General features: G+C 42.8%; 2 protein-coding genes across 3 annotated transcripts; both read left to right on the plus strand.

Moving 5' to 3' along the window:
* Positions 1–197: 197 nt before the first annotated feature.
* On the plus strand, positions 198–4,093 carry leprotl1 (leptin receptor overlapping transcript like 1). The gene is made up of 4 exons (XM_062525334.1): positions 198–327; positions 1,445–1,520; positions 1,636–1,822; positions 2,017–4,093. Exons 1-4 carry the CDS (start codon positions 312–314, stop codon positions 2,131–2,133), a joined length of 396 nt encoding a protein of 131 aa, XP_062381318.1. The 5' UTR covers positions 198–311; the 3' UTR covers positions 2,134–4,093.
* A 1,120-nt stretch (positions 4,094–5,213) lies between these two features.
* On the plus strand, positions 5,214–12,528 carry LOC134069039 (hyaluronan mediated motility receptor). Of its 2 annotated transcripts, none has more exons than XM_062524887.1 (7): positions 5,214–5,356; positions 6,131–6,288; positions 7,350–7,564; positions 9,283–9,483; positions 9,979–10,128; positions 10,555–10,657; positions 11,794–12,528. In XM_062524887.1, exons 1-7 carry the CDS (start codon positions 5,266–5,268, stop codon positions 11,830–11,832), a joined length of 957 nt encoding a protein of 318 aa, XP_062380871.1. In that variant the 5' UTR covers positions 5,214–5,265; the 3' UTR covers positions 11,833–12,528. The 2 variants fall into 2 exon arrangements, with proteins under 2 accessions (XP_062380871.1, XP_062380872.1); XM_062524888.1 differs by having other exon boundaries at positions 9,979–10,119.
* The last annotated feature ends 487 nt before the right edge of the window (positions 12,529–13,015 follow it).

Consider the following 13,015-nt stretch of genomic DNA (forward strand, 5'->3'; position numbering starts at 1 on the left):
TATTTTTGAGACTGTAAAACATAATGAAGCGTAGGGAGGAGGAGATCATTTCCATAATTGTAAAACGTTTGTACAAGTGTCTCAACGTTAAATTGATGTTAGGTTTCTAGCCACGTATTAACCATTTTGTCTGCGCGCAATTTTTTTGATTTTTGATAGAGAACATTTAATTTTGTGTGCTTTGGTCTTGGCGCATGCGCAATTTGAAAAGGGTAGCAAAGTGTTCGTTTGCAAGAGGTTCTAGCAGCTATTCTTTTGCAGGACGCTGCCCAAGATCAAGCAAACCTCAGATATTTTAATGTTAGCTAACAATGGCCGGCATTAAAGGTAAACACTGAAGCCTTTTTCTTTAAGATGAACTAGTGATACTGTGTTGTTGTTGATCTGAACTAAATGTTTACGGTCCATTTATGTCTTAAAATAGCTATCCTGTGTTAGCTATTGCTAGCTTAACCAAAACGGCTTTGGGGTTTAGGTTAACGTTATTGGTTACTACTGGGCCAGGTCTTAGGTTAGACCACAACGTAAACGACTTGTTACATATAAATTGATCTTTCAGACAACTAATGTCACTTGGTAATGTGTTCGTTGTCTGAACTGTTTCGTGACTTCAGAAGCAAAGGATGTAGTCTTTAATAGCTAACATGGACAGTTAGCTAGATACATAGACTAGCTAGCTTAAGCTAACGAAGTCCTTAAGAAAGAGTACGCTAGCCTCTTGCCAGTTAGCTAAGAATAAAACATTATCGGATAAGCTGCCAATCTAAAGGGCACATTGCACAAGTGCAGGGATATAGAAAATACTGGCGATGAACTTGTAAAACATGGCAACTGGCAGCCACGGTATTGTTGTTGACTACTAGCTGACTTGGTCTAGAGCTCTCAGTAAAGGGGAATAGTGATATGAGTGGGCGCTGCTTGCTTGTCCTTTGTAACCACAGAGTTTCACAAATGACTTCCTTTTAGTAATGCCATCAAAGGCATGTGAAAACAAAAGGTGCACTTGAATGGCCCTTGTTAATATCAAACTGTATGTTGACGTTTCTCTCATGCTACTGAACTAATTGGCATCAGCCTACAGTTTCATCGTGGTCGGCCTCATATTGCCTTAAGTCATGGCACTTGATAATCCCTCTTTGAAAACCATCTGACCCATCACATGAGTTTCTTCTCAGCGGTTACTCTTTTAGCTGATGACTTCCCTTCATTCTTGACCCACTATGCTTCAACGTAAAGCTTTTAAGATGCCCTGTTTCTGCAATGAGTATTATATTGCTGTGGTAACACATGTATTCTGTTGATGTTTTGATTAAAGAACACATGTACATTTCTGTATATGTTTATGTGAGGGGGGGGGGGAAGCAAGTGTCCATAAGTGTCCAAGTGTTATTTTGTTTTCATCTAACCAAAGCATCTTGGCCAAACCCTTGTTTTTCTTTTGCAGCCTTGATCAGCTTGTCCTTTGGTGGAGCCATTGGACTGATGTTTTTGATGCTTGGATGTGCGTTGCCAGTGTACGAGTAAGTGATGACTATGCTCATTATCCAGTAATAACAATGGTCTACACTGTTTATCTGGGTAGCCAGTGTGTGATTACGTGACCTTATTGTTTATCCTTTCCTGTTTTTTTCTTAGTAAATACTGGCCCCTGTTCCTCCTCTTCTTCTACATCCTGGCTCCAATTCCCTACTGCATCTCGCGAAGGGTGGTCGATGACACAGACTCTGCCAGCAATGCCTGTAAAGAGCTGGCCTTATTTCTCACGACCGGGATAGTGGTGTCTGCTTTTGGACTGCCTATTGTTTTTGCCCGTGCAACAGTGGTAAGTTTATTCTACTGGTGGTATAATGTTTTGCATTCATGTTTTATTGTATTTTTTTTTTGTTATTGTGTGCTAACCATTAAAACCCTATCCATTTCCCTTTTTCTGTTGTGATTTGTTCTTGAACACTTCACTTGGGTTTTGTTCCATGCTGTGCCATTTGTTGTCTGATTAATTCATGTTTTCTCTGACAGATTGCCTGGGGAGCCTGCGCGCTTGTGTTAACCGGCAATGTAGTCATTTTTGCCACCATCTTGGGATTCTTCTTGGTCTTTGGATCCAATGATGATTTCAGTTGGCAGCAGTGGTAAAGTTAGGACCGGAGTCTGAACTGTTTTTATGACTCACATTGTAATTATTATTACTATTGTTGTCATTGTTGTTGTTATTTATGAGACCGCCCATCCATAGTTGCAGGAATACCGTGCAATAAGCTGTTAAGAGTGTCATGGAAATGTTGAACTGACGTCATACAAACACTTTAGTTTCGAAACTAGGCTAAATGTCAGAATGTGAAATTTTTTTTATTTTCATTTTTGTCATGGTTTTTGGTTGGCTTTCATTCGCCATTCTGGTCATTGATCCTCCATTGGGCCGGTATCCCAGTTTGTGATCAGCTTGGTGACCGAACACCTTGTCATAGAGTTTTGGAGAGAATGAAAACCAGGACATAACCTCAGTCTCCATGATGCTTTAAGAGCACTCATGAGTGACCTGTTAAATTCAGGCTGTAGTAAAGCTATTTGGAAGAGAAGTTCAACATATGAGATTATTGGGTTGAATAAGTGGCACAAAGGGATAGTCTGAAATAGTTTTGCTGCTGACTGGCATGTGAACTACTCTGGTTAATCCTGCTTGTCATTAGGAACAGTTTAAATAAATGTCTCCTTCAAATCTAGGTTTAGGGTCAGTATCAGTATCTGTGGACAAGCAGTTGGGTACTCAAAGCTTTGCATTGCCATTGAATATATTGACAAAAATAGGTGAAAAGCTTTTGAGGACCACTTGGACTGGTACAGTGTCACAAACGTAGCTTTTACTCGGTATATGGGTGGCCGCCTCTCACATTCAGCGTAGTCAAATACACTGTCTGCTTTTACCATGTAAAAATGGTAATCAGTAACCAATCATGTAACATTCTTCTTATAATCCAGTTATCAATCTTATTTACTGTATCGCAGCATGGCACATACAGTATGTCATGGATTTGCATTGCAGGAAGACGGATGTTGGGGGGGGGGGGAAAGAAATCAGACATTTGCTATAAATACTGTCGCTGTTGGAAGTTTTGAAGACGTTTGCGTAGAGCATTAGCCGGGGAGTTAGATATTACATGTTAATGGAATTAGCTGAGGCTAGGTCAGGAAGCATCTGTTAGGCCATGTGTACTATATTAGCCGCCCTCTCTTAGTGACTTTGACCCATGTGTGGGCTCACTACAAGTTCTCCAGCATTCACTTCTAGGTTCACTTTTTGTGCGTATTGTCTATGCTCCATAGAAATATACATGTTTTGAAAGACAAAAAAAAATCACAAAAAATATTTTCAGAAAGCACTGACGAGAATCTGGTACCTCTCTCTGTCTCTCTCTCTCTCTCTCTCTCTTGGTCTGTTTATTTATTGATTTTATTGTTTTATAAGTTCTCTTTTAGCCATTGTGTCACTCTCCTGCAGAGACCATATTTCTGTTACATTCTGGTTTGTTCTTGTTATTATGACAGCCCTTTTGCACCTTTTACATTTTTTAAGGAAGATGTCTTGATTTTGAAAGTATTAGTTCTCGTAGCAGTTATATTGGCAAGGCGTACCTGTGTTTTTTGACATTACATGTACATGTGTGACAAAATCTTTCTATAGTTCTGAGGAAAGTGTTACCTTCATGCATACCTAAATGCACAACATTTTTGTGTTCTCAAAAACAAATGTATACCTTAGCAAATAGATCATCGGCTTTCGTAGAGGCACTGACATTATTTATATGAAGAAGCTATAATGACATTGGGAGAACATGTCAGATTGAATCGCATGAATCCGAACCTTGATTTTTGGGCCAAATATTGAGATGAATTGAACTGAATTGCTCGGCCTGCTTTATGGAAGACCGTAAACGTGTCTCTTGCCCATCAAAAAGCTCAGAAATTAATCTATCCATTTAACAAGAGGCTTTGTGTTCATGTCTGATGCTGTTTTATATCTATAACTTTGTGTGTTCAAGGGGCTCAAGTCAACATGGTGATTTCTTTTTTAAAATAAATGCCATTTTTGAAACTATGTCAGGTGTGTTTATTTCAAATCAATACCTCTGCTTTGTGCCCATGAGTAAAAAAAATCAGTACTTAACTTCATGATTCTTAGTTTATTAATTGATGGCAAACCTCACCCCAGTCAAATGGTACAGTAGACGGCGAGTTTATGTGGGCTGTGGAGACCAGGCTTTTGTCTCCCCCAGCTGGTCAACGATGCACAAGACCTCAGGTGTTGCACTGAGATGGAACTGGATACCGCAATCCCTACTGTGCATGTGGTCTCAGTGTAGATTACATTTTCCTCGTCCTCTCAGTGTAGTTTTACTCATCTTAGTCAAACTACCGGTGGTTGCCATGTTGCTTAATGTTGAATTAAAAGAGGCTGTGTGTGCGTGCGTGCATGCGTGTGTGACTGTGTGTGTGTAGGGGGGACTTCAAACAAACTTGACAATGACTTTAGAATTCAGCAAGACTAAGTGAGCTAACCTATGATTTTATGATCTGCAGGGACTAATGTACCGTTCTTTATTATTCTCAGAACAGAATTAATAGTAACAGACAGCTGTCTAGACATTTGCATGTACAGGCAGGTAGTAATATATAATATCTCCAGATAAAGTGATCCAAAGGTGATCAGATATTACTCAAACGAAGACCATGCTTTGATTCAGGATTCACAAATAGGCTTGTGCAGTCCTCAAATAGTCTTTACTCTGGGCTAAGGTGTGGCTCATAGCTTGGTTAGAGACGAGTGGGCCAGAACTGCTAGCTCCAGCTTGCCTGTGACGCACCTGAGCCCGAAGGTAAAGATTTAGCTCGGGTGACAATTTGCATACTGGAAGCACGCCGTCGGCTACAATGCTTGGATGTCTAAAACATGTCTGCATGTTTGTGGTTTTATGTTATGATGACCTTTATGTTTGGGCAGTGACCTAAATTCTTTGTGTCTGTCTTGTTGGCATACAGCCTGATGACCTTTCTGTAAGGAAAACTATCAAGGTATGTATGTATGGACTTGTCCCCCCTGCGTCGGGGGTGAAGGGGGGGGCGTTTCATTGCCTTCCGGCTGATCAGTAAATCAGTGACCTAACGCTTCCCTCTCCCAGAGACGCCAAATGTGTACCGAGCAGGTGGCAGAGGTTGTGGATAGAGGAGAAGAGGAGAACAGAGGGCAGAGAGAGGGATAGGAGAGGAGGAATGAGGAGGTTTTTCAGAGTCCACAGGAATGAGGACTACAGCCAGATCCAGTATCTCACTGCCAAGTGCACCCGTCTGTCACAGGAAAATGGTAAGTAAGAGACTACAGATCGTAAAGGATTGCAACTCTGTTGTACTTGGAGCGCCTGTTTAGTTGTAGGGAAATATCAGATTCTATGGAGACAGTGGTGTTTTTCTCTAGGTGCTGTCTTTGTTGATAGAGATTTTGCACGGACTGTGAAGATTCCTTTGTGCACATGGTTTTCTTTCTATTAATCTTATCCTCTGCCTTGACAGGGCATTGAGGGACCTGGTGTACTAACTGACATTTAATGCAACGCCTCAACTGTCCTTAACTGGAAAAAAGTATCAAAGTTCAGATTGTGTCTGGGACGTGCAAGAGTAACTACGTTAGAGGCCATGTTGAGATCTTTTGAATATTGTCAGAGTTTAGTGCATGTTCGAGGCCATGTGCTGTTTTGAGACTGGATGACAAGTCCAACAAACCTGTCTGCTGGTTTCTTCAAACAGAGAATGCATCTCTGAATCAGAAGCAACATGCGGTTCTAGTTCTTTTTTCACGGTGCTCTGCAGCAATGTGAGCTTCATAACCTTGAGTCATGTTATTGGCCTATTAGTCATAGCTTGTGTCCCATTTTATCTTGTGGTCTTTCTAAATGTCTTCCCCTTTTCTGTACTGTGTACTATGTAATTATGAATTTTAATATTTCTTCTTTTTTTTAGTTAAAAACGTATACACTATTATACCATGTAAGATATAATTATTAATGTATTATGAATTTAGATTGTAAAATGTTGTGGTTGTGATGATGGTTGTGGTCTGGGCCCTGTCTCCCTGGTACAGCAGTGCTGGAGAGGGAGTGTGTGGTGGCCAGGGAGGGAGAGAGGGCACTGCAGGCTGAGAGGGACGGTCTGACCCTTCAGCTACGGCATAAGGAACAGGCCATCCTCGAGCTGAGGGTCAAACACGACCAGCTGGTTAACCAAGCCAACCTGGAGAAGGTATGTTTGGGTAATTGTGTGTAATTTTCCTTAAATATCCAGGTCGTTACATGAGAGGGTATATGGACCTCTAACGAACTACATGCACCTGAAAATAATCCCTCAACTGTCCTGGTAATGTGCACAGAAACATAAAGTTACAACCTAAAGTTGTACATTTAGACATGGTATTGCTGCATAGCAGGAAACAGTATCATTTTAATGTATTGCCATTTCATGAGTTTTAAAGGAATGCATTTTATATTTAATGTATTGCTGTATTGTAATGTAGTGAAATATTATAGTTACGTATAGCAGATGCTTGGTCCAAAAGGATATTTGTGGAAGTTGCATTATATCATTAATTCAATATATCTCAAACTTATTTTTATGATAATCTGTCGTAACAGGTCTGGAAAAATGGTACAGCACAGTGTTTGCCTGGGCTGGTTGCCTTTGAATGCATTTAGCAGACATTATTCTCACTATCACAATGTGTCAGTTGCCGTTTATAAATATGTACTGAGAACTCAACACAGATGTAAGGTTTAGGCATTTGGAAATAGCATTTTTTGGCACATCACGCAACTTCTCCACATCCATTTCAGAAAAAAAAGTTACCAAAAAAGTACAATTTCCTCAAAAAAAAAAAAAAAAAAGAAAAGAAAATAGAAAAAAGAAAATGGAATGAAACCTCACACCCCTTCCCTGATTCTGGGCGCCCGACGGTGCTTCCTCCACCCCACAGGAGCTGGTGGAGAACTATCTCTCTCTCTCACACACACACACACACACACACTTACATACATATCCTCCACCCCACAGGAGCTGGTGGAGAACTATCTCTCTCTCTCACACACACACACACACACACACACACACACTTACATACATATCCTCCACCCCACAGGAGCTGGTGGAGAACTATCTCTCTCTATCACACACACACACACACACACACACTTACATACATATCCTCCACCCCACAGGAGCTGGTGGAGAACTATCTCTCTCTATCACACACACACACACACACACACACACACACACACACACTTACATACATATCCTCCGCCCCACAGGAGCTGGTGGAGATCCTAAAGCGCCGCGTGCGCTCCATGGCGGAGGAGAGCTGTAAGGAGGCGGCGCTGCTGGGGCTGCAGCTGGAGCAGGTGGGCAGTGAGCTGCAGCTGCTGCTGGGCTCCGAGGCGCGTCTGGAGGGTCTGGTGGAGATGCTCAGGGCCCAGGCCAGGCGCAGAGAGGCCCAGGTCAAGAGCCTCAAGGCACAGCTGCACAGGTACAACTGCAGTGATGGTTTTTTTTTGTTTTTTTTTAAAATAGCAAAAAGGTATTTATTATCTGTGATGGTATATTAATTATGGTAATTAATCACCTCTGTCATACACATACTGTATGTGCTTATTCACACACACACACACACACACACACGCACACACACACACACACACACACGCACACACACAAACAAATATGTGATTTTCCTTGCTGTTCCTTACCTATTGACTGTACTTTTTAGCCATTACTTCTGTAATCTGACTCTAACAATATAAATTTCGTGTAAGGTTAGGCAACTATATACTGGAATCATAAACGCCCTTTACACTGTTTGGAATGTCAATGTCAGAGCCACAACATGCCCAAGGATGCTTTGACATATGCAGGCAAGTCAGGTGAAGCCTCTAATTGGTAGTTACATAAACGGGTGCTCTTCTGTGATAGTCAGGGGTTTTGTACACTAATAAGAGTATTCTTGTAAAATTTGATCTCCTCAGGCAGTTAGCAGGGGTTTAGCATTAAGAATGTCTCCAGTGCAGAGAAAGTGTGTTGACATTGCACATTGAGTATTTGAGATAAAAAAGCCATATTTGACCTTTGTCTTGGCTCGTTCACTTTGTAGCCTATGAAAATAGTGGCAAATGACTAGGAAAATGGGTATTTTTCATATGTCAACAATCTCAATAGGGAAAAATATTACTGCAAATATGCACATAAGCACAGCCTGAGGATGGATAGAGGGAAACCTGGATGAACTATTGAAAGGTAACCGTTGTCTGGACTGATCTGGGATCCCCTGATGGGCGCGCGATCACTCGACGATACATCCGAAAACCGATACGGCCTGACAAATGGTTTTGAATCGGAGAAATGTTCCTGACAAAACAGGAGGGTCCACCTAGCCGAGGGCCTAAAACACGGATAAGCATCTCCTCCAAACATGTGTTCCGCTGGCCTGTTTTAACACAAATTTCAGCCATCTCGGACTTCCTGTATCGGCTGAGCGTAGAACAAAAACACACGGGTTGGGATTTGAAAGTCTAAGTCAGCGAAAGGCGTCCTCTGCACCACAGCGGCCTGCTGTGCCAGTAATTTGCTGACTGTAGGAGCCCGGGCTAACTTGCGGAAACTTGGACATGACTCAGGAAGCGTTATCACCCTGTGGTGACTGTTGCGGAGCCGCAGCGCTGCCGTGATGCTGATAAAAAAGGAGGGAGCCTGAAGTTCAACACCCCCCTGGAGGCATATATAGCACATTCCTGATGCTGCAGTTGAGGCAGGAGGGGTGGGAGGGGAGGGGGGGCTTATATTGCTTCATGGTCCTGTGGGGCATAATAGGCTAATTTAATGATGAATCATGTCTCTTGGATCTGTGTAACATAAGCTTTTACCTGGCTGTCCAGACTGTAGGTCATCTCTGTTGTTGAGGTGATGTTGTGAAGTGAAAAAAGAATGACCTCTGTGGAATGTAGGCCTACTTCAGTGGGGATATTTAATTGCACACAGCTCATTATGTCTTTGTAAGGACTAGGCCTATCATGAAATTATACAGAGCGAAGAGAAAACACAGAGCATTCCCTTGCAGTTCCTCAGTATTGCAGGCCTGTACTTAGCAGAGGGGCTCTCATACAGCAGCAGCAGCACATACATTCTTTTTAACTCCTTGTGCCAATTTTCCTCAAGCCTTAGCCTTACATGCTCCTCTGTCTTGATTGACAGCAAGACCCAGCAGTTGGAGGACGTCCAGGGCGAGTACGCTTCCCTCACTCAGGAGCTGCAGGACATGCGCAGCGCCCACCAGAGGACGGTGGAGGAACTGCAGCGCGAAAACGAAGGAAGCCTGCGGAAGCTGCGCGAAACGGCCGAGCAGTTTGAGTGGCTGTGCGAGCAGCAGCGGGTCTGGATGTGCGGCTTCAAAAGGTGGGAGCACGTGGCTGCAACTGTACACTACAGGTGCCCTATTTTTCAGTGATGGGCAACGTTGCAAAGTCTATCAACAAGCAAAGTTCTTGGACATGAACTAGCTACTTCATGTGGAAGTTTTGATCTGACTATATTTGTGGGTAATATTAGTCAGATTAGTCATTGCGATTTGTGGGTAATATTAGTCAGATTAGTCATTGGCCACCACCACCATGGGCAATATTAGTTGCCCATGGTGGTAGTTAATGGATTTTGCCTAGTTATTGAATTAGACTTTACACTTTCCCCATCAAACAAATAAGGGCCCCAGGAGTCACTATAAATATAGGTTGCACACTCTGATCAGAATTCTTTAGCTGTGCTCATGTCCATTCATCAATATGTATCACTTGTCTTTTCGCACTCGGATGCTTTCCTGAAGCAGGTTGCTTTTGCTCGTAAGCTGTGCATGACAAAAAAAGACCAAAAAACTTCTGTCGTGTGTTCTTACAGATTCAAAGATAATCTCTCCGAGGAGAAGGAATCCTTGATTCTTCAAGTAGACAGGTTGCAAAAGGAGGTCACTGAACTGAGGAAAAGCCCGCACTCATCAATCCAGGACCCGGAGGATGTGGACATCCCACTTTACAGCCGGTCAGCGAGGTTCATGTTGTCATTTTGCATTGCTATTTCTGTGCACTCTAGAGGGTGATAAAAGCTGAAATTTTGCGCTTCATTACAAACCTCTTTGAATGCGGAGTAATAACTGCAACTGCCAGAGACGTATCCAGAGTCACACGTGCTCCAAGAGACTGTACAGTGTACTGATTTGTGTTTCCTGCCTCAAAGCACTAGACCTGAAAAAAAAAGATCTGGAAATTGGAAAACTTTTATGCATTGGAGAGAGAGAGGGAGAGAGGGAGAGAGAAAGAGAGAGCGCATATGGGCTATATTTAGACAATCAGGGCTACATTTACTCAAGAAGAATCAACACAATCAGGGGGCCGGGGGAAGAGGCACTGCGCTGATCTGATTGCCTGCCCATTACCCCGTCCAACATCTCCCCCCCCTTCTTTCTCCCCGATGCAGAGAGACCCCCTGGGACGCGGACGTGACGTCCGGCCTGCAGGCCGAGGTGGACAGGTGGAGGGGCATGTACGAGGAGCTCTTCAGCAAACTCACGCCATCCCAGGTGAGGATATAGGATAGGACAGACAGGGATGACAATAACAACTCACTCTGATGAAGGCCTGGTGCCGAAACGTCAGCACATTACAGTCAAATAAAGTGGTGATTCTAAAGCCGCAGTGTTGCGCTTTTTCCCGTACCTCTTAAAGAATCCAAAACAATAACTGCCATCCACCGTGCTACACATTTAGGGTCACAGAATACAGTTGCATCAACTACTGTACATTTAGTACCTAGAAAGCATCAGCTACAGTAACTGACATAAAAGCTGCACATATAGCTTTACGTTAACCTCACAACTCTCACATTAACCCAATCAGTAAAAATAGAATTGAGGTTGTAAAGGGGAATCCATCCGTTAACCCTTCACAGATTCTGCTATATATCAGTGCATACGATGTAGACGGAAGGCCCTAGTGACAAATGACACAGTAGCTGTATATTGTACATTGTCTATATAGTCATTGGGCTGACAGTTTTATCCTAAACTTATTAAAGCTTTATATTTTATCAGTAGTGGGCCCCTCGAGAACTCCCTACTGGAGTGAACATAATGCTGTGCTATACCTGTTGAATCATGGCTAGTACATATATATCTTGCTGCGCATACCTCCCATGTAGCGTGATGTTTTTCTAACTCTCTCGACGGACACAAACAATACGATGAGCACTAATGACATCAGCGTGTCCCCCCGCGACCCCCCCACCAGTAGTCTGTGTTCCGCTGCACTGCAATTTGCCCCGCAGTGCATATCTTTGGATGGTTACTTCTCTAACGCAGCGCAGATGTGACAAGACTCTTCCACAACGGCAGCCCTCTGCTCTGGAAAGCGATGAGAGGATGTCTGAGGATATAGTCTATCTCCCTATTTCATATCAGCCAGCATTGAGAGGACGTACAAGAAACAGAACAGGAATTATGCCTCTTAAATTAAAGGAAGATTATAAAACAACATTGTGCGCCATACCCACATTTCACATATATCTACTGTGCGTAAACATACATAAACTTGGAGTAGAGCAGCTGTAGAAGTTTTCCATGCTGCCTTTTTTTTCTCACAGTAAATTGCGAGTGCTTTGTATGGTTTATGTTCATTGCTTTTGGCCTGCTGCACCTACAGTTTTATTTTGAGTTCTCAGGGGGAGGACGCTGTCAACGGATACCAGAAACCCCCGTGAGGACCCTGTGGAGAACCGACGTTCAGCTCACTATTTTTTTTGTAAAATGTTTTTTTCGTCGTCCCTCTTCAAACTTTTTTTTTTTGTCTTTTTTGTCTTGGAGGCACTCCTAATGCCAAGGCTGCTGTGGATGGCTGAGTTCCCAGTGTAGTGGAAAAGCCCGTTCCCCTGGACTCTGTCCCTCTCTCTTTGTCTCTCTCTCTCTCCCTCTCTCTCTGTCCGCCTGTCATTACTCACCAAGCGTAAGATGAGCAACTTGGCCTCCGATGGGCTTTTCTGGGCTCGCGTCCCTGTAACCCGCGGGCCTTGCGATAGCGTGGACCTAATGCACTTACCTCTGTATTTATCTGTTTGCTATTGTCATGTGTTGACTGTCTAATAAGGATTATAAGCGCCTCCAAGACAGCCCAGGGACCTTTCTGCGGACTGCTGTACTTCCAAGTTAAAAAGCAGACGCACAGTGGATAACTTTGTTCAGAGATGATGTGACATAGCAGGGAGTAGTGTTTGATGTGTCTTGGCTAAATGTAGTCCAACAACATTGTCATGTAATCCTCTAGATCCTTACTTGGCTACTTGAGATTGGTTAAATAAATAAAGGTGTTTATTTGAAGAGTAGTATATCAGCAGCTACATACAAAATCACACTGTGCTTTCGACTATTTGTACAATACAGTGTTTAACTAGTGATTTACTCTGCCCTACATTGACACAGGTTTATAAAGCAGTTTGCTCAAAGGATTATGTGGACATTGGATTTGTTTTCCTCACCTCCTGGTCAGGTATTTACCTCTACTGATATATGAATGTAAATGTGAATGTATGTAATCCATGAAGTCTATGTTATTTTCACAGACATAGAGTAGGCAAACACACATAGGTCTTTATGAGGTGTTGGCGCTGACAACACGCAGTGCAGTTGCATTTAGGTTCTTTTAATCATCAGGTTCACCAATGTTTCGACAGACTGTCCTCATCAGAATACCCCGATGAAGCTACATTGAGTGTGCGGAACGCTGCTTATATTCACAGACACCCATACATAAATATATCTACGTACATACATGTGGTGGCACGACATATATCCACTCATGCATATCACAACCTGTTAGCCTGACATGTACAGGGGGTTTACTTAATGGTCTACTATTAGGTTTACGGGAATAGACTGTTTACATTCTCC

Source organism: Sardina pilchardus, chromosome 21 (genome assembly GCF_963854185.1).
Source record: "Sardina pilchardus chromosome 21, fSarPil1.1, whole genome shotgun sequence".
Taxonomy (NCBI): domain Eukaryota; kingdom Metazoa; phylum Chordata; class Actinopteri; order Clupeiformes; family Clupeidae; genus Sardina; species Sardina pilchardus.